This window comes from Littorina saxatilis, linkage group LG7 (genome assembly GCF_037325665.1).
Source record: "Littorina saxatilis isolate snail1 linkage group LG7, US_GU_Lsax_2.0, whole genome shotgun sequence".
NCBI classification, from domain to species: domain Eukaryota; kingdom Metazoa; phylum Mollusca; class Gastropoda; order Littorinimorpha; family Littorinidae; genus Littorina; species Littorina saxatilis.
The window spans coordinates 12,842,711-12,869,017 of NC_090251.1; the positions used below are offsets into that span (position 1 = coordinate 12,842,711).

General features: G+C 44.6%; 1 protein-coding gene across 1 annotated transcript in view; it reads left to right on the forward strand.

Annotated features, from left to right (window-relative positions):
* The window catches only part of LOC138970120 (phospholipid-transporting ATPase ABCA3-like), a 65,126-nt gene extending 45,671 nt beyond the window's left edge, over positions 1-19,455 (forward strand). Inside the window, exons 9-11 of the mRNA XM_070342603.1 lie at positions 10,612-10,785; positions 13,504-13,688; positions 19,065-19,455. Of these exons, the coding sequence (XP_070198704.1) occupies positions 10,612-10,785; positions 13,504-13,688; positions 19,065-19,455 (750 nt within the window). The remainder of the gene's footprint in view (positions 1-10,611; positions 10,786-13,503; positions 13,689-19,064) is intronic.
* The last annotated feature ends 6,852 nt before the right edge of the window (positions 19,456-26,307 follow it).

The following is a 26,307-nucleotide window of genomic DNA, read 5'->3' on the forward strand; positions in this document are numbered from 1 at the left end:
GCAAACATCACTCTCACACTATTTCTAAAATATCTTTTAATAGAAGGCCTTATCGAGCAAGTAATTCGACGGGAAGATGCATGTCACTGTTTTCTGCAATAGCGCTATCCTAAACGTTGTTTTGGGTATCTTAGAAAAGAATAATCGACCCTGAAAACTTTCGAAACGAAGCTGTTCGTAGCAGACGGACTTTTGATCGGCTGTGGTCTCACACTTTCACAGATATCTTTCAATATAATTCCTTATTCGACAAGTTGTCAGGCAGACAGCTGTACTTCATATTTGTTTCCACTACCACACTCATACATTTGCTTAAAAGTGTATTAGGGAAGGACAATCGATCCGAAAATGTTCGAACCGAGAGAGGAAAAATGGCGGCCGGTCGGACATGTGCAAAAGGTCCGACGACTTGCAGACGGATCTCTTCATCGAGACTCACACACTTTCACAAATATCTTTCGATAGAATTCGTTATTCAACAAGTTTTCGGACAGACAGTTGTATGTCACGGTTATCTACATATGCGCTCAACTCTTAGTGTTAATTTACATCTAAATAAAGAACTATGGACCAGAAAAGTTTCGAATCGAAGGATGTTTTGCTCTGGCAGGTGAAACAGTCGCGCATGCGCATTGAGCCCCCACAGTCACGAGGTACAAGAAAATTAGTAATTAACGCGTGAAAATTACTAATTTTTAGTTTTGGCACTAGTAAGCCGTCAGGAAGCGAGCCAAAACTGAAAATTAGACATTAACACTTGAAAATTAGTTATTAACACTAGAAAATTAGTAATTAACACGTGAAAATTAGTAATTTTCCCGTCAAAATTGTAATTTTCTCGTGAAAATTAGTAACTTTCACGGGTTAATTACTAATTTTTAGTTTTGGCGCTAGTAAGCCGTCATATAGTCGGCTGGACGTTAAGCAACAAATAAACAAACAAACAAACACGCATATATATACACACACACATGCCCAACCACAAACACATACACACACACACACCGTCAATACACTACCCTCAACACACACATACATACTAACGCACACACGCACAAACACAAACGCGCGCGCGCGCACACTCACAAACATGCACTTACATACACCCAGACACATACACACACAGACACACCCACACACACACACACGCACGCGCACAAACACTCTCTCACACACACACACACACGCACAACCTTATACACACACACACACACTTACACACACACACATAAAACACACACTAACTAACACACACACACACACACACACACACATGTATTTATGTGTGTTTGCGCGCGCGCGCGCGTGTGTGTGTGTGTGTGTGTGTGTGTGTGTGTGCAGTGTGTGTGAGTGAGAGAGAGAGAAAGAAAGGAAGGAAGAGAGAGAGAGTCAACCGGAAAGCTCAGTACAGTGCAATGGTTTCTGGCGTGCCACCTCTTTGGTACGTTACAGAATGTTCCCCGCAAACCCCCGTTTCCTAGACCATTCTCGGCGAGCGGTCGCTATTGTCACGCTTCAGTGACCCCGGACAATGGTACTCGTACCGAGCGCTTGCTAACGCTCGCGAGCGCCACAACAAAACTATGCGTTGGATAGAAAACGTTCGCAAACGTTCTGTGGCGCTCTGCCTATGCAACGCACCCCAGGTTACAGCATACCCGCAAATACGTAGGTAAGAAGTAGGAAGATACGTAGCGTAGAAACGTAGGAAGGCTGCAACGAAAAGCATCGGTGCACTAAACATGCCACGCAACCCTTCACCCTCCACCTTCAAACATGTCACCTTTACATATTTCATAGAGCACGTGGGCCTGCACAAACGAACTTTTAAAACAACAAATCAGTCATTTTCCTTCCTTGGTTTAAGCGTGTTTTTATTAATTTCTTGTATACATGTTATATACAGTAACAACATTAAGAACGTTAACAAGCAGACTGCTTATGGACACGTTCCAAAACTAATTATCAATACACATTCTGATAACAAGACATGGCGAACAAGTGATAACTTTAACCTATTTCTTTCAAAATATTTCATAATATTTTATACAAATAAAGAGAGGGAGAGAGAGAGAGAGAGAGAGAGAGAGAGAGAGAGAGAGAGAGAGAGAGAGAGAGAGAGAGAGAGAGAGAGAGAGAGAGAGAGAGAGAATGCTTTGCTACATCTATTGCTGTCACTGTTAATATAATATCAGCCGAAGCGATCAGTTGACATAACGTAATCTTGTACAGCAGAAAATATTTTCATATTCAAAGATATAGTTAAATCAGTATTGCCAAACAAAAGTGTTTTGCAATCCAGAGCGTACGTTGGTAGACTATTGAATAAAATGGTTCTATGTTCGTTAAATTTTGGACAATGTAACAAAAAGTGTTCAGCGTCTTCCGGGCGTACTCCACACGTGCATTCTAAATTATCAGAGAGGTGTCGGTTAACAAGGTCTTGTTGCAAATCGCTCATATTTAATCTCAACCTGCTGTGAAATACCTGTGCCTTACGGTTGCCTAAATAATAATACTGTGGAACAACAACATCTCCATTCATCAAAAATCTTTTAAATTCACCAATTGACTGCGTTTGTCGTATATTTTCTGGAAGATTATTCCACAAAGCTGTCGTTGAAGGAAAAAATGAAGATTTACATAACTCACTTCTGCATAATGGAACCTTACGTTCAAGAGGGCGTCGTCTGTGGTAAGGATTTACATCGGAAACCAAGACAGGCAGTTTGGAATATAAATATGCTGGGGTTAAACCATTTACAATTTTATAATACAGCAAGAGTTTATGACGACGTCGCCTTTCTTTCAGGGGCACAAAACCCGATTCATTATACAATTTTTGGTGGCTTGTACCACGAACTGCACCTACAATAATTCGGATTGCATCGAGATGCAAGGTCTCCAACTCGTCTGACAAACACTTCGTACAGTTATCCCAAATAACGTCCGCGTAATCAAACAATGGTAATATAAAGGATTTGTATATAACTTCAAGCGATTTTCTGTTTAGACGATACTTGAATAAACCAAAACACGCAATTGACTTTCTACACTTAGCAATGAGACTTTTTATGTGGGAATCCCATTTACAATTACCTTGTAGGATGACGCCAAGGTGCTTGTGATTTTCAACATCAATCAAAAGTGCATCTTCAAAATACAATGGTGGAAGTAACACATTTTTTTGCCTACAAATATCCAACAATTCTGTCTTTTGACAATTAAAAGTGACTTTCCATTTTAAAGCCCATGCGCAAATTTTATCCAAATCAGAATTCAAAATCTCAGCTCGTGTAACATCGTTATCTAAACATAAATACATGCTCGTATCGTCTGCAAAGAGTTTCAACACTGATTCAAGACCAATACCAATATCGTTAATATAAATGAGAAATAATAGAGGTCCTAAAACAGAACCCTGAGGGACACCAGCAGAAGGGGTGACATAACTTGATTTGATTCCTTTCAGTACTACTGCTTGTCTGCGATCACTCAAGTAATGTTCGAACCAAACAAGCAAGGGACCCCCTATACCTATCGCCTCAAGCTTGTGTAGCAGACCACGATGCCAAACTTTATCGAAAGCTTTAGATACATCAAAAAATATTGCCTGTGACATAATGTTTTTATCAAGTGCAACACAAAAATCGTCATATATACTCAGTAATTGATAAACAGTTGAATCACCAGCAATAAAACCAGATTGACAGTGTGTAATCAGATTATAATTTTTCAAATAACCAAACACACGGATTTGTACACATTTTTCGAGCACCTTCCCAATACAACTCAGCAAAGAGATTGGACGATAGTTGGAACAAGCACTCCTATCGCCTTTCTTATAAATGGGCGTAATGTGAGCAGTTTTCCAGACAACTGGAAAGACACCCTCGGATAAGGATCTATTAAAGAGAACTGTAAGCGGTGAAATAATAACAGGTAGTCCAGCTACAAGCAATTTATTATGTATTCCGTCAGGGCCCACGGCCTTGGATAGATCTAAGTTCCTTAGCACTTGGACAACGTCTGCTTCTGTCAATTCAAAAGTCAGTAAAGACGTGCCGCACCAATTTGCCTCGGGCAGGGGATCGTCTGGATTTTCAACTTTAGACTGGCTTTCAAAATAATTATTAAACAAAATCGTTTTTTCACAAATGTTATCAATAATTTTTCCATTATCCTCTAGCGGTGGGATTTCGTTACATGCAACACCTTTTTTCTTCAGAAAGGAATTAACAAGTTGCCACCAATTTTTGCTTCCGAAGTTCTGTTTACAATTTATCCTCTCGTCAAGTTCTAAGAAATAATCTCTTTTCCGTTTACGAATTTCATCTGTATACTGATTTCTGGTCAGGCGGAATAATGCCCACTGCTCAGGTGTATTTAAGCGCTTAGCAACTTGATGTATACAATTTTTTGCGTTTCGTAATTGTAAAATATGTTCAGTCATCCATGGGGCGTCATCTTCACGTACTGTTATTACCTTAACAGGCATACATGTTTTTGCAACACGTAATAAGTGTTCAGAAAACAAGGCAGCAGCTTCATCTATGGACGCATTTAAAACTATGTTCAAAAGATCAATTTTGTTTAATTCAAACAAAAAAGTATCAACATCTAACTTGGCATAATTATATATAGTCCTTTTAAACTGACCTTTTTTAAATCTCTGTGACTTTAATTTTACACATGGCACTGAATGGTCACTACAAATGGGGGGTAACACTACAACTTCACTGATTAGATTTATACTCGTAGTCAGGACCAGATCAATGCATGAGGATTTTATTTCTGTAATACGTGTGGGTTCAGTAACGAGCTGGTGCAAATTGTTTTTATATATTAAATTAAGAAGGTGGGGAGATGGATTATTCAAAAAATCTTCGTTGAAGTCTCCAGGAATTAGAAATTTATGTGGTGTTCTCATTACTTGCTTTACAGACTCGTCAACCAAGTGCCAATAATCAACCCGAGAGTCTGGTGGTCGGTAAAATGAACCAATCAACACAGTTTCTTGCAATAATTTAGTTTCTACCCAGACTGCTTCAAGACCTGGAATTAATAGGTCAGGTCTTGGTTTGCAAACAAAGTCGTTTTTCACGTAAACAGCTACCCCTCCATATCCATCTGGCCTATCGAGGCGCACTGGGGGATGAAATCCTTTAAGGCATAAACTGTCGTTTGATATTGAGTCACACAACCAAGTTTCAGACAAAGTCACAATATCGTGCTCTAGAACTTCACATTGTAAAATATCAATCTTGTTTCGCAAACTACGTACGTTTATATGCAAAATAGAAGTATCTTTAGCATGCTCTCTACCAGGCGGGCCTGGGTTCGGGTGGACATCGCCTGACAATAAGACCAACAGCAAAATGACAAAAACATGTGTCACAAAACTATGCACGAGTATAATGTTCCAGGGCATATGACCGTAACGCTTGTTTTCAATTGGTTTGGTGAAGTAGGAGGGTTGCGGTTTTGAGTCTGGTGTGGGTTTTGGGAGTGTGGAGTTAAAACATTCAACATTGTTCTCGTGATACACACACACAAAATGAGCATGGAAAAAGATGAAGAGAGAAATTCGAAAACCATTTTGTCCATAAAAAACTAGAAACATAAATACCAAAACGGTGTCAAAATCAAGAAAAAAGAATTTTTGCGAGCATCTGGCCGATATTGAGTAAAAACAACCAGCCCTGGATCTTAAGCTAACGACGTCTAAAGGCATTCAAAATTTAAGTTACAACTTCTTTGAAGAAGAAGAACCAGGGCTGGGCATTGGTAGCTAGGCATGGAACAAAAATCAGTGAACGGGTATCTCTCTCTAAAAAGGGATAACAGTGATTAAAGAGCGAAAAACAGGGGAAAGCTATAGTGAAAAACAGATAAACAAAGAGGTCATAACAGTTTTTATACAACATAGAGAAACATAATGAATAAACATGACACAATTTTGACATGATTCTAGTCAAAATCGCTGACGCGGCTGTCAACAAAGGTTAACAAAATGAACGAAGATGTACAGAGAAAAATTGGTTTCAAAAGTAGATAACTAAAACGAAGAGTGGCCTTTAATGAAAAAAGGTTCCTGACTTTCAATTTTGCTGAATAAAGGAGTGTCGTGTATGCATGTATATGATTAATATGCTTGTCATCTGTTAAGAGGTTAAACCAAGTTAATTCGCTTATAAATTAGCGTTTATAACGCTCACGGCACACAGTAAACAATGCAATCCACCAACAGACTTCCAAACGTGAGTTCTGCTTTTTTTTCCTTCCTTCTCTCCATATCTGAAAAAACCATATACAGATTATTATTTTAGCGTCACAAAGAGCAAATTATGCGGAAATGTCGGAAGACGGGGTAAGAAAGGAGGGAGTCTTCTATCGGGTAGGATGTTCAGGGGATGGGGTCAGAAGGGAGGGAGTCTTCTTTCGGGTAGGATTGTCAGGGTACGGGGTCAGAAGGGAGGGAGTCTTCTTTCGGGTAGGATTGTCAGGGGACGGGGTAAGAAGGGAGGGAGTCTTCTATCGGGTAGGATTGTCGGGGGACGGGGTAAGAAGGGAGGGAGTCTTCTATCGGGTAGGATTGTCAGGGTACGGGGTAAGAAGGGAGGGAGTCTTCTATCGGGTAGGATTGTCAGGGTACGGGGTAAGAAGGGAGGGAGTCTTCTATCGGGTAGGATGTTCAGGGGACGGGGTAAGAAGGGAGGGAGTCTTCTATCGGGTAGGATTGTCAGGGTACGGGGTAAGAAGGGAGGGAGTCTTCTATCGGGTAGGATGTTCAGGGGACGGGGTAAGAAGGGAGGGAGTCTTCTATCGGGTAGGATTGTCAGGGTACGGGGTAAGAAGGGAGGGAGTCTTCTATCGGGTAGGATTGTCAGGGTACGGGGTAAGAAGGGAGGGAGTCTTCTATCGGGTAGGATTGTCAGGGTACGGGGTAAGAAGGGAGGGAGTCTTCTATCGGGTAGGATTGTCAGGGTACGGGGTAAGAAGGGAGGGAGTCTTCTATCGGGTAGGATTGTCAGGGTACGGGGTAAGAAGGGAGGGAGTCTTCTATCGGGTAGGATTGTCAGGGTACGGGGTAAGAAGTGAGGGAGTCTTCTATTGGGTAGGATTGTCGGGGGACCGGGTAAGAAGGGAGGGAGTCTTCTATCGGGTAGGATTGTCGGGGGACGGGGTAAGAAGGGAGGGAGTCATCTATCGGGTAGGATTGTCGGGGGATGGGGTAAGAAGGGAGGGAGTCTTCTATCGGGTAGGATTGTCAGGGGACGAGGTAAGAAGGGAGGGAGTCTTCTATCGGGTAGGATTGTCAGGGGACGGGGTAAGAAGGGAGGGAGTCTTCTATTGGGTTACGATGGACCTTAAGGGGAGGGAGTCTTCTATTGGGTAGGATTGTCGGGGGACCGGGTAGGAAGGGAAGGAGTCTTCTATCGGGTAGGATTGTCGGGGGACCGGGTAGGAAGGGAAGGAGTCCTCTATTGGGTTACGATGAACCTTAAGGGGAAGGAGTCTTCTATTGGGTAGGATTGTCGGGGGACGGGGTAAGAAGGGAAGGAGTCTTCTATTGGGTTACGAGGGACCTCAAGGGGAGGGAGTCTTCTATCGGGTAGGATTGTTGGGGGACCGGGTAGGAAGGGAAGGAGTCCTCTATTGGGTTACGATGGACCTTAAGGGGAGGGAGTCTTCTATTGGGTAGGATTGTCGGGGGACGGGGTAAGAAGGGAAGGAGTCTTCTATTGGGTTACGAGGGACCTCAAGGGGAGGGAGTCTTCTATCGGGTAGGATTGTCAGGGGACCGGGTAGGAAGGGAAGGAGTCCTCTATTGGGTTACGATGGACCTTAAGGGGAGGGAGTCTTCTATTGGGTAGGATTGTCGGGGGACGGGGGAAGAAGGGAAGGAGTCTTCTATTTGGTTACGAGGGACCTCAACGGGAGGGAGTCTTCTATTTGGTTACGAGGGACCTCAATGGGAGGGAGTCTTCTATTTGGTTACGAGGGACCTCAAGGGGAGGGAGTCTTCTATTTGGTTACGAAGGACCTCAAGGGGAGGGAGTCTTCTATTTGGTTACGAGGGACCTCAAGGGGAGGGAGTCTTCTATCGGGTTACGAGGGACCTCAAGGGGAGGGAGTCTTCTATTGGGTTACGAGGGACATCAAGGGGAGGGAGTCTTCTATTTGGTTATGAGGGACCTCAAGGGGAGGGAGTCTTCTATTTGGTTACGAGGGACCTCAAGGGGAGGAAGTCTTGTATCGGGTTACGAGGGACCTCAAGGGAAGGGAGTCTTCTATCGGGTTACGAGGGACCTCAAGGGGAGGGAGTCTTCTATTGGGTTACGAGGGACCTCAAGGGGAGGGAGTCTTCTATTTGGTTACGAGGGACCTCAAGGGGAGGAAGTCTTGTATCGGGTTACGAGGGACCTCAAGGGGAGGGAGTCTTCTATTGGGTTACGAGGGACCTCAAGGAGAGGGAGTCTTCTATTTGGTTACGAGGGACCTCAAGGGGAGGAAGTCTTGTATCGGGTTACGAGGGACCTCAAGGGAAGGGAGTCTTCTATCGGGTTACGAGGGACCTCAAGGGGAGGGAGTCTTCTATTTGGTTACGAGGGACCTCAAGGGGAGGAAGTCTTGTATCGGGTTACGAGGGACCTCAAGGGAAGGGAGTCTTCTATCGGGTTACGAGGGACCTCAAGGGGAGGGAGTCTTCTTTTGGATTACGAGGGACCTCAAGCAGAAGGAGTCTTCTATTGGGTTACGAGGGACCTCAAGGGGAGGGAATCTTGTATCAGGTTACGAGGGACCTGAAGGGGAGGGAGTTTTCCATTGGGTTACGAGGGACCTCGAGGGGAGGGAGTCTTGTATCGGGTTACGAGGGACCTCAAGGAGAGGGAGTCTTCTATTGGGTTACGAGGGACCTCAAGGGGAGGGAGTCTTCTATCGGGTTACGAGGGACCTGAAGGGGAGGGAGTCTTCTATCGGGTTACGAGGGACCTGAAGGGGAGGGAGTCTTCCATTGGGTTACGAGGGACCTCAAGGGGAGGGAGTCTTGTATCGGTTTACGAGGGACCTCAAGGGGAGGGAGTCTTCCATTGGGTTACGAGTTACCTCAAGGGGAGGGAGTCTTCTATTGGGTTACGAGGGATCTCAAGGGGAGGGAGTCTTGTATCGGGTTACGAGGGACCTCAAGGGGAGGGAGTCTTGTATCGGGTTACGAGGGACCTCAAGGGGAGGGAGTCTTCTATTGGGTTACGAGGGACCTCAAGGGGAGGGTGTCTTGTATCGGGTTACGTGGGACCTCAAGGGGAGGGAGTCTTCTTTTGGGTTACGAGGGACCTCATGGGGAGGGAGTCTTGTATTGGGTTACGAGGAACCTCAAGGGGAGGGAGTCTTCTATTGTGTTACGAGGGACCTCAAGGGGAGGGAGTCTTGTATCGGGTTACGAGGGACCTCAAGGGGAGGGAGTCTTCTATTGGGTTACGAGGGACCTCAAGGGGAGGGAGTCTTTTATTTGGTTACGAGGGACCTCAAGGGGAGGGAGTCTTCTATTTGGTTACGAGGGCCCTCAAGGGGAGGAAGTCTTGTATCGGGTTACGAGGGACCTCAAGGGGAGGGAGTCTTGTATCGGGTTACGTGGGACCTCAAGGGGAGGGAGTTTTCTATCGGGTTACGAGGGACCTCAAGGGGAGGGAGTCTTCTATCGGGTTACGAGGGACCTCAAGGGGAGGGAGTCTTCTATTGTGTTACGAGGGACCTCAAGGGGAGGGAGTCTTCTATCGGGTTACGAGGGAACTTAAGGGGAGGGAGTCTTCTATTGTGTTACGAGGGACCTCAAGGGGAGGGAGTCTTCTATCGGGTTACGAGGGACTTCCAGGGGAAGGAGTCTTCTATTGTGTTACGAGGGACCTCAAGGGGAGGGAGTCTTGTATCGGGTTACGAGGGACCTCAAGGGGAGGGAGTCTTGTATCGGGTTATGAGGGACCTCAAGGGGAGGGAGTCTTGTATCGGGTTACGAGGGACCTCAAGGGGAGGGAGTCTTCTATTGGGTTATGAGGGACCTCAACGGGAGGGAGTCTTCTATCGGGTTATGAGGGACCTCAAGGGGAAGGAGTCTTGTATCGGGTTACAAGGGACCTCTAGGGAGGGAGTCTTGTATCGGGTTACGAGGGACCTCAAGGGGAGGAAGTCTTGTATCGGGTTACGAGGGACCTTAAGGGGAGGGAGTACGTCTTATTTTGGGGTGGAGAGTAAGGGGTGTACGAAGGGAGGAAAAGGCTGGACACTGGATTTGTCTCCTTTTAGCTCAAGTCGACAAAAAAATCATTTTCATGCTGCTGGCTGGACAACAAAAGAGTGTGCATGCTTGTGTGCGATTTATCCTGAACAAAATATAAGGAGTTCTCGCTAACTATACATTAATTTTACTTGTATATTTGACACAAATGATATATTTGACACAGATCTGGACAGTCATTGATAACCTCGACCGCTGGGAGAACGTCTCGGATGTCTCGGATGTCTCTCACTGTCTCGATCTGTGTAAAATGGCATTTAAAAAAAAATACCGTGTAGTTTTGTCTGATGTATTGTGTATTTTATATTGTTCAGGTCCAGCGCAGCATGGGGTACTGCCCGCAGACAGACCCGCTGATCGAACACATGACGTGCGAGGAGACACTGTCCATGTTTGGGAGGCTGCGCGGCATCCCCGATTCACACCTGCAGGAATGCGTCACGTCATTCCTTAATGTCCTTGAGCTCGGCTCGCACGGCCCCAAGCGAGTGAGTTCACACACCTGTCTTGGTTTAAACAACATGAAAACACAACAGTCAACCTATTAGTGCAGGTAACATCATTGTGACAAATCCACACTTTAGAAACACGCTTTAATGACACAACAAACAAATGCCGCATAGAGTCATTTGGATGAATGGAGCACAACCAGCAAAATTGTTATTCTGGTAGACACGTGGGGGAATTCGGGGGTTGTGGTTGGATAGACTCACACAACCCTATTCCGATCATCAGGCCATATTCCGCAGCAAGTTTGCGAATATGCTTTCATATTCGCAATAACAAACACACGTGGTTGTTCCAATTCAACTGGAACAGACGGTCATTCCTTCACTCTCAGGGATCGAAGCATGCAATCCTACTTCCCAATGCTTGCCCACCCTTATCTGCTTACTTTTCAACGAACCAAGACATAGATATACACTGTATGCCCTTGTACACAACGAAATCAGTCTCTGAACTGAGACTGTGTTGGTTTGTTTGTTTGTTTGCTTAACGCCCAGTCCACCACGAAGGGTTATATCAGGGCGGTGCTGCTTTGACATATAACGTGCGCCACACACAAGACAGAAGTCGCAGCACAGGCTTCATGTCTCACCGTCACATTATTCTGACACCGGACCAACCAGTCCTAGCACTAACCCCATAATGCCAGACGCCAGGCGGAGCAGCCACTAGATTGCCAATTTTAAAGTCTTAGGTATGACCCGGCCGGGGTTCGAACCCACGACCTCCCGATCACGTGGCGGACGCCTTACCACTAGACCAACCGTGCCAGTAGGCTGTGTTGGTCGAAAGTTACCGCTTTGCCAAGTCTGGTGTTGCCGTAGTTTAGCCGCCAGAGGGCAGATAAGTGTCAATGCGCACTAACACATGCGGAAGAAGCTTCGTTTGCTCTCGTCTGAAAACAGATGCATCAAAGCAAAAACTTACAGTTACATTGTGAATGTTTAAAACCCTGTACCTAGGTCAGAATAGCATTTTAAACGCTAGGGTCGAAAGGGTCGGATACTTTAACGAGAACAAGTATAATACGCCGAGTTGAAGAGTGTTGTTTTGCTGCCAGAGGGCAGATAAGTGTATATGCGCACTGACACGTGCGAAGAAATTTTGTCTGCCCTCTGTCTTGTCAAAAAAAAACCAGCTGCATCAAATCAACAACTTACTTTTTGCAAGTTTATGACCCTATACCTGACGTACCGTCAGAATAGCAATGTGAACGCTATCGTGTTTTCAGCGTAGTGATAGGATCAGATATTTTGACTCGGCGTATTATACTGGTTCTCGTCAAAATATCCGACCCTATCGCCACACTGAAAACACGATAGCTGTTAATAACGTGCACAGCTGTCTCCGTTTTCATTTGTTGATACACCTCGGCCAATATTCAGGAAGGCTACGACAGGGTTTTTGTCGGTACGAGAAACAGAAAACTTCCGATAACCCCCTATCGTGGAATTCATGAACCACCGATAGCGCCTATCGTAGGCACTGTTCTACGATAAAGTTAGACTGAGGTGCCTATCCCTACCGATACGCACTGTTGTCGGTACGATAACTTTGATTTAAAGATGGCGGCTATCAGTTTGCAGCGTTACCGAGAAAGAAGAAACATTCTAAGACATACGATTTTGGGGCACGGGATACATGCACAAATTCATATTCCGCATGCACGATATTTTGCAGTTGACTGTTGACGTATGTGATAACTGTGATAACAATATTCAGTTTACGAACAGAATGGGTACCTGCCTTTCGTTTCGCAAGTGATATTCGCGTTGCGGTTTCACGCGTCTGGTCAGAGATCTGTAGCAAATACGTGTATTTCTGGTCTGGTGCATATCAAGATGTTTGCGTGGCGCCGAATAAAACAATTCTGTGGACAAACCGCATACAACTAACGCGTAACACTGTCTGCCTCGCTCTGTGTCAAATGTCATACTTTGGTCAAACTCACAACTAACGCATAACACTGACTGTCTCGCTCTGTGTCAAATGTCATACTTGGACAAAGAAACAACTAACGCATACCACTGACTGTCTCGCTCTGTATCAAATGTCATACTTGGACAAAGAAACAACTAACGCATAACACTGACTGTCTCGCTCTGTATCAAATGTCATACTTGGACAAAGAAACAACTAACTCATAACAGTCTGAATGTCTCACTCTGTATCAAATGTCATACTTGGACAAAGAAACAACTAACGCATAACACTGACTGTCTCGCTCTGTATCAAATGTCATACTTGGACAAAGAAACAACCAACACATAACACTGACTGTCTCGCTTTGTGTCAAATGTTTCACTGTGGTCAAACAACTGACGCATAACACTGACTGTCTCGCTTTGTGTCAAATATCTTACTGTGGTCAAACAACTAACACATAACACTGACTGTCTCGCTTTGTGTCAAATGTCTCACTGTGGTCAAACAACTAACGCATAACACTGACTGTCTCGCTTTGTGTCAAATGTCTCACTGTGGTCAAACAACTAACGCATAACACTGACTGTCTCGCTTTGTGTCAAATGTCTCACTGTGGTCAAACAACTAACGCATTACACTGACTGTCTCGCTTTGTGTCAAAATTGTCTCACTGTGGTCAAACAACTAACGCATAACACTGACTGTCTCGCTTTGTGTCAAATGTCTCACTGTGGTCAAACAACTAACGCACAACACTGACTGCTGGCCGCCAGGCGGGCAACCTGAGCGGGGGGATGAAGCGCAAGCTGAGCACAGCGGTGTCGCTGATCGGAGACCCCTCCGTCATCATGCTGGACGAGCCCTCCGCCGGCCTTGACCCCCGCGCGAAACGCCATCTGTGGGACGTGCTGTCCTCGGTCCGGTCAGGGGGGCGCACTCTCATCCTTACCTCGCACAGGTGCGTGTGTGTCTCTGTGTGCGTGTGTATGTGTGTGAGTGCGTGTGTGTGTGTGTGTGTGTGTGTGAGTGTGTGTGTATGTGTGTGTGTGAGTGTGTGTGTGTGTGTGAGTGTGTGTGTGTGTGTGTGTAGAGCGATTCAGAGTAAACTACTGGACCAATCTTTACGACTAAGAGTTAAAGATATGGGCGTCACGATGGTCACACTCAGACAGGTTCACATGAAGTTATTTTCCCTGATCCTCGCACTCCAAAGTCTATGATATTTTCCAGTGACACAATGTCCTGCTCGCAACCAGCTCCACCGTGATTGGGCATGAACAGGTCACCAAGAAGACCATTATCTCTCATATACTGGCTGTGTGAAAGCTATTAATATGCCACGGTGCCATGCTAAACAAAAGATAAGTTTATGCTTTTTGGATACGAGGGGTGGTCGGAAAGGTGTGTAACATCACACATGTTTAGCGTAAAATGTTGTCCAAACACACAAGACAGATTACAAAAGGCCATTGTATAATAGTAACAAGCTTTATTTGTTTCCCATTCAGAGCTCATTCTGAACAAAATGCAGTCGGGGGAAACGAATTAAAATAGATATTTGGTAACTAAAACGTATTTGTTTGGTTGCCTCAACCAACAAACAAACAAACAAACAGTATTAATAACAAAACATCGAGTCGACATGCAGCCAGCAAATGAACTTTGAAAGTCCAGAATCAGTTATCACAGAGACGAGTAAGGCTAGGTTAGCACATTTTTTGATTAGTGCTTTTGTGAACAAGAAACACTTAACAAGTGGCTCTATCCCATCTCCCCCCCCCCCCCCTTTCCCCTATCCCATCTCCCCCCTTTCCCTCGTCGCGATATAACCTTCGTGGTTGAAAACGACGTTAAACACCAAATAAAGAAAGAAAGGAAATAATCTCAACATACATGATTCTAAATAATTCTAAATTTTGTTTAGACTATCTGCCTTGCACTAAAACACGTGCTAAATCATGACTGTTTGTTGTAGACTGTTTTGGTTGTCCTTTTAGAGGTTGAAAACATAATGATTGTATCTTGTCTTTTTAAAATGTTCATTCATGAACCACAGAAGTAGCATACCTTGCCAGGATTGAGAGCCTTTGAAATGTTTCTTCTCTAACACTGTTGAAAGTTAGAAGATAGAAAAAAAAATAATAGTAGGAGAAACATAACCTTTCCTTCTAGGATACAAGAACCATACTCTGAACATAGCAAACGAATGACTGGATCTTGAATCCACAAACTAAAATTTGAACACATCACGAATTGAGAAAAAAAAAAACTCTTGGAAACAATTGCGATACCCCTAAGCACTCGGCATGGCACACTTGTGACTTTGAAAACTTGCCAGACACGGGTACCAAGCTTTCACGAGTGAACATCACCTTCACTTTAACTTCACCACATAATCTTCTAGCTTCTTGGGCGCAGCCCTGATCCTGGTGGGCCTTGTTGGAATTTCGTCCGGAGGTTTTTCTTCTTCGCCCAGAGTTTTGTCCGGAGGTTTTTCTTCGAGCTTCTTCACCCAGAGTTTTGTCCAAAGGTTTTTCTTCTTCACCCAGAGTTTTGTCATCGTCGCGTTCCTGGTATTTCTTTACGAACGAAGAAATGCGGCTGTACACAGCGCCGCTTGGGGTTTGGACGGTGACCTTGCTCCCTGCTTTCTCGATGACCTCACATGGCTCTGGATGGAACGGCGTGTCAAATTTCCCCGTAGCCTCCTGGCGCAACAACACAGTGTCGCCCATATTGACGTCACTTGCTTTGGCGTTCCTCTTGTCATCTGCATACATCTTTGAGAGCCCTTTCTTTTCGGCGTCTCGATCCCGAACATCCTGGTCGCAGTCAATGAAGAGTTTCAGCTGCGGCAGCTTTGTACGAATTTGACGATTGAAGAAAAGCTCCGCTGGGCTGCGCCCCGTTGACGGATGTGGAGTTGCTCGATACGCCGCAATGTACTTCAGGACTTCATCTTGCCAGTGTTTCTTCTCTGCTTGAGCAATCTTCATCCTCTTCACCAGCTACTGATTTTGGCGTTCGACTTCTCCGTTTGCCTGCGGCCATCTTGGTGTTACTCTGATGTGCTTAGCACCAATGTCTCTCATATACTCTGCAAACGTCTCTGATATGAATTGTGGGCCATTGTCAGAGTGGATGGTGAGGGGTAAGCCATGTCTTGCGAAGATGATTTTCAGCGCGTCCACGGTCTTTTCCGATGTCGTGGACTTCATGATCGCCACTTTGTAGTATCGACTGTAGTAATCGATCACTACCAATACAGAATGCCCCGAAGGCAGCGGTCCTAAGAAATCAATCGCGATGTCCTCCCAAGGCCCCGACGGTAACTTGCTGCTTCTCACCGGCTCTGGTGGATTGGGTCGGCTGACGAAGGTGTGATGGCCCGGAATGGAGAAAGCAGCTGAGAAATACTGCAAATTATGTCACGGATGTCACGGATATTTCTCGGCTGCTTTCTCCATTCCGGGCCATCACACCTTCGTACGTAGATTCTGTTTGGTCCCAACGATACCCAAATGACCCTCATAAGCTAAGGCAAGGATTCTCGGCCTCAACTTCTTTGGGACGATGATGCGGGATCCCCTCAGCACAAGGTTCTCTGCAGTGCACAGCTCAGGACTCACTGCGACATACAGCTTGTCACAGTTTTCCCAGCGTCCAGTCTCTAAACACAGAATGTACAGGGGTTCTGTGTGCTGATCACTCTGTCAAAGTGAGTGGCTGCAGCTTGGTTATGATGTTCAGGGGTTCTGTGTGCTGATAACTCTGTCCAAGTGAGTGGCTGCAGTTTGGTTGTGTTGTACTGGGGTTCTTTGTGCTGATAACTCTGTCAAAGTGAGTGGCTGCAGCTTGGTTACGGTGTACAGGGGTCTTGTGTGCTGATCACTCTGTCAAAGTGAGTGGCTGCAGCTTGGTTACGGTGTACAGGGGTTCTGTGTGATGATAACTCTGTCAAAGTGAGTGGCTGCAGCTTGGTTACGGTGTACAGGGGTTCTGTGTGCTGATCACTCTGTCAAAGTGAGTGGCTGCAGTTTGGTTGCGGTGTACAGGGGTTCTGTGTGCTGATCACTCTGTCAAAGTGAGTGGCTGCAGCTTGGTTACGGTGTACAGGGGTTCTGTTTGCTGATAACTCTGTCAAAGTGAGTGGCTGCAGTTTGGTTGCGGTGTACTGGGGTTCTTTGTGCTGATAACTCTGTCAAAGTGAGTGGCTGCAGCTTGGTTACGGTGCACAGGGGTCTTGTGTGCTGATCACTCTGTCAAAGTGAGTGGCTGCAGCTTGGTTACGGTGTACAGGGGTTCTGTGTGCTGATAACTCTGTCCAAGTGAGTGGCTGCAGTTTGGTTGTGTTGTACTGGGGTTCTGTGTGCTGATCACTCTGTCAAAGTGAGTGGCTGCAGCTTGGTTACGGTGTACAGGGGTTCTGTGTGCTGATAACTCTGTCAAAGTGAGTGGCTGCAGCTTGGTTACGGTGTACAGGGGTTCTGTGTGCTGATCACTCTGTCAAAGTGAGTGGCTGCAGCTTGGATACGGTGTACAGGGGTTCTGTGTGCTGATCACTCTGTCAAAGCAATCCATGGCCGTTGTGTGGAGATTGTGTCTGGGTAACGTTTTACTACAATTGTTTTGTGGTGATCTGGGTGATCTGGGTAACGTTTTGCTACAGGTGTGGTGTGGTGATCTGGGTAACGTTTTGCAAGTGTGGTGAGGTGATCTTGGTAACGTTGTCATGAAGTGGATTATAGTGCGAATAAAGGAGTTACTTTTATGTATACGTGTTCTGCCCTATCTAATAACACTGACTCTTCACTCTTCACACTACACACTTCAAACACAGAATTTGGGAGGATACAGACTTATTAATTCCTCACAAATTACAACACAATTTTTCACTTCAATACATTAATAACAATCAATCTTTCGAACACAATCTTATAGAATTCACCCAATTCATGTAAATACATAGTATAAAGATACTATCTCAATAATAGTTTAGCGCACAAGATAAAGTGTTGACAGACACTCACGAGTTCGTATCACGGCTCACTGCATGTCGTCATGTACACATCCTTGTGTCGCTGAATCCACGTAGATGATGAATTCCCAGAAACTCTCCTTGTAGATGCCAACATACACCTTTCACGTTTCTCCCCGAGAAACACTTTCCATTAGCGAAAAGAACCGTCGTCTCTACGACCGGTAACGATGGAGACTCCTCCGTCCAGCCATCTCTGTGCCGATGTGGTCTCTTCCTCCACCATCGCTCCGCATTCTCCCGTGTAAGGTCCGTCCCTCGTACACGCCATGGAAAACTCCTCATGGAAACTCCTAAAGAATTAACCCAAGTCTTAATACAACATTCTCTTAAACCATCTTTCCTTCCAAAACAGTCATGTATCATCTCATACATTCTCGTCCATTCTACATTCACATTCCGTCCACGTTCAATATCCAAGCTAAACTTAATCTATAAATAACACTGCCATACATAGCATCACTGTCTTAAACATAACATAAATGCGTAACCACATTTATGTTCAAGAAATTTCCCAACAAAAATCCTGATACAATCACAACAAGCTAGAATTATCTTAAAACTTCACACTAGAATTTGGTGCACTTTGTATACACTAACCTTTACATTCCAGCTATGTATTCAAACTTCAATAATATACAACATAGTAAATCATTTTCCTTAAGAGACCCGTCTCTTGAAAGAGTGCGTGTTCCCCGAACAAGACCGACACACGCTGACAACCTTCCTGGTTGAAAATCTTAAGCGCTGCAATCTTTCTAGTTCATAACCAGCTCTATTTCTCAAACTTGTAAACACAACTCATGACAAGCTAAAGCTATTTTTTCGTGCAACCCACGAAACCCGTGATAATGCTTCTCCTGTCACCAACGCATCGCAATTCAATATTTAGGGAGGTTAAAATCACGACGTGTTTCACATCACAAATATCATACCCACATCTTTGTGACAAACGTTTTAATAAACGTGTGGTGTGCTGATCTAGGTAACAATTTACAAGTGTTATATGATGATTGTGTCTGGGTAACGTTTTACAAGTGTTGTGTGTTGAGTGTGTCTGGGTAACGCGTTACAAGTGTTGTGTTGATTGTGACTGGGTAACACGTTACAACAAGTGTTGTGTGTTGAGTGTGTCGGGGTAACGCGTTAAAACAAGTGTTGTGTGTTGAGTGTGACTGGGTAACACGTTACAACAAGTGTTGTGTGGTGAGTGTGTCTGGGTAACGCGTTACAACAAGTGTTTTGTGTTGATTGTGACTGGGTAACGTTTTACAACAAGTGTTGTGTTGATTGCAGCATGGAGGAGTGCGAGGCGCTTTGTACACGTGTGGCCATCATGGTCAACGGCAGAATAAAGTGTCTGGGCACCACGCAGCACCTCAAGTCGCGCTTCGGTCAAGGCTTCACGCTATCGGTCAAGATGGGCATAACGCAGGACGATCAACTGGCGCCCTCTGAACCCCTCGTGGCCTACGTCCAGAGTCACTTCCCCTCCGCCAAATGCTTCGACTCTGACCAGGGCTACGCACACATCCAGGTCCCGGACTCCAAAACGCTCATGTCGGACATGTTTCGCGCACTGGAGAACGCCAAGGACGCGCTGAACGTAGAGGACTACAACGTGCGTCAGACTTCTCTCGAGCAGGTCTTCCTCTACTTCACCTCCGGCCAGCAACAGCAACACTAGGGAGGGTCGGAGGGAGGGGGGGGGGGGGGTTCGGTGGGTAAGTGGGTGGGGGTGGGGGTTGTTACTGCCACTGTGGAGGCTGCTGGGTGGCTGGGGAAAGTGCGTGTGTGTGTGTGTTTGTGTGTGCCAAGCTATACTGTGTGACAATTTGATCTACAACCATACGCAGTTACAACGTTACATCGTGATGGTGTTTCCATAGAAAATGACAATACAATGGACCCCACCCCACCAACACCACCCCCCCCCCAATGTAAGACCTCCCAAAAACTTAGAAAACCAGGTCTTACAAAAAGAAGAACATCTTGAAATGGGGTACAGAGGTTAGAAACAGAACGTCTGAGAAATTAGCGTCTTAGAAAGGAGGGAGTTTTAAATTGGAGAGTCTTCTAAGGGGGTTCCACTGTAGACCACAAGTGTTATAATGGACCACACAAGTGTTATAATGGACCACAAGTGTTATAATGGACCACACGTGTTATAATGGACCACAAGTGTTATAATGGACCACAAGTGTTATAATGGACCACTAGTGTTATAATGGACCACATGTGTTATAATGGACCACCAGTGTTATAATGGACCACACGTGTTATAATGGACCACACGTGTTATAATGGACCACCAGTGTTATAATGGACCACAAGTGTTATAATGGACCACACGTGTTATAATGGACCACAAGTGTTATAATGGACCACAAGTGTTATAATGGACCACTAGTGTTATAATGGACCACATGTGTTATAATGGACCACCAGTGTTATAATGGACAACAAGTGTTATAATGGACCACAAGTGTTATAATGGACCACAAGTGTTATAATGGACCACAAGTGTTATAATGGACCACAAGTGTTATAATGGACCACAAGTGTTATAATGGACCACAAGTGTTTGTTTGTTTGCTTGCTTAACGCCCAGCCGACCACGAAGGGCCATATCAGGGCGGTGCTGCTTTGACATATAACGTGCGCCACACACAAGACAGAAGTCGCAGCACAGGCTTCATGTCTCAGCCAGTTACATTATTCTGACACCGGACCAACCAGTCCTAGCACTAACCCCATAATGCCAGACGCCAGGCGGAGCAGCCACTAGATTGCCTATTTTAAAGTCTTAGGTATGACCCGGCCGGGGTTCGAACCCACGACCTCCCGATCACAGGGCGGACGCCTTACCACTAGGCCAACCGTGCCGGTATACCACCAGTGTTATAATGGACCACAAGTGTTATAATGGACCACAAGTGTTATAATGGACCACCAGTGTTATAATAGACCACCAGTGTTATAATGGACCACAAGTGTTATAATGGACCACCAGTGTTATAATAGACCACCAGTGTTATAATGGACCACAAGTGTTATAATGGACCACAAGTGTTATAATGGACCACAAGTCTTATAATGGACCACCAGTGTTATAATGGACCACAAGTGTTATAATGGACCACAAGTGTTATAATGGACCACAAGTCTTATAATGGACCACAAGTCTTATAATGGACCACACGTGTTACAATGGACCACAAGTGTTATAATGGACCACAAGTGTTATAATGGACCACAAGTGTTATAATGGACCAGTAGTGGAATGCATGAATGGAGACTATTATAGTTAGCAACTAAACGTAGGTTCGAACTAAGCAGTACGTAACTAAAGATTTATAGTGTTGGAATGTTTGATCAATTAATTTGTTTAACTTCTACTGGCATCAATCCACAAAATGTATTCATTCAAACATTCCAACTTTGCACATGACCCAGTCAGAATGTAAATGTTTGGTATGTATCAAAGTGTATAGCTGGCCTAACCTCATGTAAGAGCCCATGCAGATATAAAATAGTAAGCCAAACTTGGCGTTTGCAAGAAGAACGGTGCATTGAAACTGACAGCAGCAACAACAACAACAATTTAATTATCCACAATTAGAGTGACACTCACCTTTTCACCCCATCCAAACCACCAGCCATCCTCTCACTAAAAACCAAAACAAACTCCCCAAAACACACACACACACATTAAAACATAGAGAATCATGAGATTTGTTTGTTTGTTTATTCATCCTTTAAAACTCGTCATAAAAAGTAGGCAGATGCGTTTGAGGGCAAATCTTTATGATGAGGCCGTTTATTAAAAAATCAAACACAGATTGACCCAAAAACAATGCAACCCACAAACAAGTTAATAACTTCTACATTTGTGGACATAAACTTCAGCCTATGCATGACCCTTCTACAAAGTGACAATTTTTAAGATCAAATGGGCTGACTTTTGTGCAATTTTAAATTAAGTTCCCAATTTCGGGGATCGACTCAACGGTACGAGTTTTAAAATTGAGCGGTAGCCAAACTTGCCCGATCTAAGCGCTCAAGATTGTAACATTCGGGGCAATTCGAATCACGAAAGTATACCTTAATTAGCATTCAGACCTGGCAATCCCTGTTTTGCACTTGGAGTATTCTCACTATTTTGTAATCATGAATCAAAGTACTGGATCTGCTTCGGGTTGCGCTTGTGAAGAAAAGTAGTCTAGAAATATTACTCGTCGTATTTGTTTTTCCACTGGATAGTATTCTACTTCTAGACACCCCCCGCGGGTTAAGGGGAGTCCCATAATTATTATTGGTTGGGACGAAAAAGAATTTATCCGATGCTCCCCAGCATGTCGTAAGAGTCGACTAACGGATTCTGTTTCTCCTTTTACCCTTGTTAAGTGTTTCTTGTATAGAATATAGTCAATTTTTGTAAAGATTTTAGTCAAGCAGTATGTAAGAAATGTTAAGTCCTTTGTACTGGAAACTTGCATTCTCCCAGTAAGGTAATATATTGTAATACGTTGCAAGCCCCTGGGGCAAATGTTTGATTAGTGCTTTTGTGAACAAGAAACAATTGACAAGTGGCTCTGTCTCATCTTCCCCCTTTCCCCGTCGCGATATCACCTTCGTGGTTGAAAACGACGTTAAACACCAAATAAAGAAATCATAGACAATCATGCGTACAAAATACGGCGAAATCGTATGGGTTCCCAGGTCTGAACATTAGACAATCAGTGACTTGAATACAGCAATTATAGACAAGATCAGGACATTTCCTGTGGATGAATGCATGCATTTCATTGATGAAAATTGCGCGACATTGCACTTTACAACAAAGGGGTTAATGTTCCAGTCATTTGAGTTTAGCAAATATTTTCATAGTTGTTGTGCATGAACTTCAGTTCTTCCACGACCATTCTACAACGTTCCGAGTCTGTAGGTAGAATGGTCCGACATTTACAATTTCTCAAAAATGTGTTCCAAATTACACCTCTTAAATTGTCAATGGAACGAAAGTTTTCCTGCATAGTGATTGCCCTGAACCTAGCTATAGGCCTACTCAAAGAAAAAAGTTAGGGACCGCCCTTGAAAAAAACCAGCTGACTTCATCTGCGCCAAACTCCTTGTTCCTAAGTTTATAAAACCAAATATGGCTGTCAGGCCGTACACACCAGTGGGTGAGCAATGCTGTGTTAGCAGGAAACTTGCTCGGAATCCACGGAGGCCTGGCTAGGGCACGAGACAGAAACTGCCAAACTGCAAAAAGTGGACCATTTTTACGCTGGCGCGTGGGCAAGCATGGGCGAGATGAAAAATTCGTGCATTGGGGATGTGTTGAGAGTGAACTGTTGTCACCAGTTAGGCTTTATAGCCCCGCGATTTTCCGCTAGCCACCATCTGCTCACTATGCCTCCCAGAAGAAAGGTGACCACCTTCAACAAAGCCCGGGCCATCGCATGGCTGCAAGACGGCGTAAGCAAGCGAGAAGTGGGCAGACGACTTGGAGTGTCCCATTCTGTCGTGGTCAGGCTGCATCAGAAGTTCCAGGCCACCAACAGCGTTCTGGAGAGGCCCAGGTCAGGACGGCCTAAGAAGACAACACAGCGTGAAGATCGCTTCATCAGAAGACAAGCTCTGCAGCAGCGAGGCACCACTGCAAACATCATCAGGGGCCAGCTGAGGGTGGCAACAAACACCAACGTCAGCACGAAAACCATCCGGAAACGCCTGCACGAAGTTGGCCTGCAATCACGTCGTCCAGCTGTACGGCCACGACTGACAGTGACAGCAGCTCATCGCCAGGCTCGTTTGGCGTTCTGTCACAACCATGCCAGGTGGACACGCCAGCAATGGGCCGATGTGCTGTTCAGCGATGAGTCCCGCTTTAATCTGCACCATCATGACGGTCGGGCTCGTGTGTGGAGGCGTCAGGGTGAGCGGTACAACAACGGTCTGGTGCAGGAGAGGGTGGCCTTTGGCGGGGGCTCCATCATGGTGTGGGGGGCCTTCAGTTTTCGACACAGAACCCCCCCTCTACCACATTGTTGGCAACCTGACGGGTCAGCGCTACAGAGATGAGATTGTCGCCCCTTTGGTTCAACCCGCTCTACACCAGATTGGTGTGCAGGCAGTGCTCCAGGACGATAACGCGACAACTCACAGAGCGAGGCTGGTCAACAACTTCATCCAGCAGGCTGGTGTCACCAGCATGAACTGGCCGGCCTGCAGCCCTGATTTCAACCCCATCAAGGACCTGTGGGATGAGCTGGAGAGGCGAGTGAGGAACAGCCAAGGAACCTGCAGCAACTGCTTCAGTTCCTGCAAATCGAATGGCAGGCCATTCCCCGGGCCTTCTGCAGGAAGCTGGTAAACTCGATGTGGAACAGGACTGCAGAAGGCATCGCAAAACGCGGCGGACACACCCATTACTGAACTGTTCGGAACTTGCAAATTTTGTTTATGACCCCCATGTTGTTTCAGAGCTTGTTGACACGTAATGCGTGAATGAAATGTCACAATATTTTGGAAAAGGATCGCAGTGATAATGAATTAAACATGTTACAAATTTGATTCAATTTTGTTTGGTGGTTTGGAAGCTGTGTTTGTTTGCGTAAGTGGTCCCAAACTTTTTCCTATGAGTATATCACTGCTTTCTTCAGGTCACCGATGATCTTCGGGGTGTATACTCAGACATTCAGATAATATAAAAGCTAAAAGTCTGGAGGGTTTAAATTAAGTAAGTATTGATACCGCTCATGGTCAAATTCGTTTTAGTGAGTCGACCGCCGAATTTGGAATTTATTTTTGAAATAGAGCACAAAAGTCAGACAATTTGACCAGTTACATTTGATCTACAAAATGTCCACTTTGTGGAAGGGTCATGCACTGGCTGCGGTTTATGTACCTTAAAAATAAAGTGATTCGGTCAACAGATGTAGAAGTTATTAGCATTGTTTTATGGTTACATTTTTATATTTAGTCAAGTTTTGACTAAATATTTTAACATCGAGGGGGAATCGAAACGAGGGTCGTGGTGTATGTGCGTGCGTGCGTGTGTGTGCGTGTGTGTGTGTGTGTGTGTGTGTGTGTGTGTGTAGAGCGATTCAGACTAAACTACTGGACCGATCTTTATGAAATTTGACATGAGAGTTCCTGGGTATGAAATCCCCGAACGTTTTTTTCATTTTTTTGATAAATGTCTTTGATGACGTCATATCCGGCTTTTCGTGAAAGTTGAGGCGGCACTGTCACGCCCTCATTTTTCAACCAAATTGGTTCAAATTTTGGTCAAGTAATCTTCGACGAAGCCCGGGGTTCGGTATTGCATTTCAGCTTGGTGGCTTAAAAATTAATTAATGACTTTGGTCATTAAAAATCGGAAAATTGTAAAAAAAAATAAAAAATTATAAAACGATCCACATTTACGTTTATCTTATTCTCCATCATTTGCTGATTCCAAAAACATATAAATATGTTATATTCGGATTAAAAACAAGCTCTGAAAATTAAATATATTAACATTATTATTAAAATTTAATTTCCAAATCAATTTAAAAACATTTTCATCTTATTCTTTGTAGGTTCCTGATTCCAAAAACATATAGATATGATATGTTTGGATTAAAAACACGCTCAGAAAGTTAAAACAAAGAGAGGTACAGAAAAGCGTGCTATCCTTCTTAGCGCAACTACTACCCCGCTCTTCTTGTCAATTTCACTGCCTTTGCCATGAGCGGTGGACTGACGATGCTACGAGTATACGGTCTTGCTGAAAAATGGCAGCTACTTGACTAAATATTGTATTTTCGCCTTACGCGACTTGTTTTGGTTTATCCTGTATATGACTGAAAAAGCCATTGTCTATACAGTGTCTACAACACAGACACCCCGCAAAATCAAATTCGCAAAATCAATGTTCCCGCGTTAAAATTGACAAATCAGAACTGCCAAAACAAAACATCTTCTGCACGTCAATAGAAAACCCAATCAAATCTGCATCCAAATCAGTCAGTTTTGTTCACATATCTGGTCTAACACTGACATTAAGGCATGTTGATTGGTGTACGTAGGTGTCATTCCTCTGAGAAGCTGTAAAAGGTGGTTTTTGAGACGTTTTTAGTGGGTAATGGCAAAAACCGGTACGTTTTCGTAACTCCTCAACGCATTGCCTTCAACGTTGCGGTGATTTGTGCTAACACATGTGGAAAAGTTCATACGGATTTTAAAGTTATTTGAGACATTAGGTCTGCTGTTAATTGACATGCCAGAAAGCGTTCTTAAATTGATGGTAGGTCTTTGCTGACTCATTGAAAAACAATTAATTTGTTGTTATCTTCAAGAACAATAACAGATGCGCCACACAATTAAATTTCATGTACATATTTTATCAGACATTGGCGGTATGAGGATTTCAACGCGAAAATTAATCTTTAAGAATTTGACTCATTCAGAGCGCTGAGCGCAAATGTCGGCCTACGCCTAGCAAAGCTCACGGCTGACACGCTTAACTGATCATGGCTCTTGAAAGAGC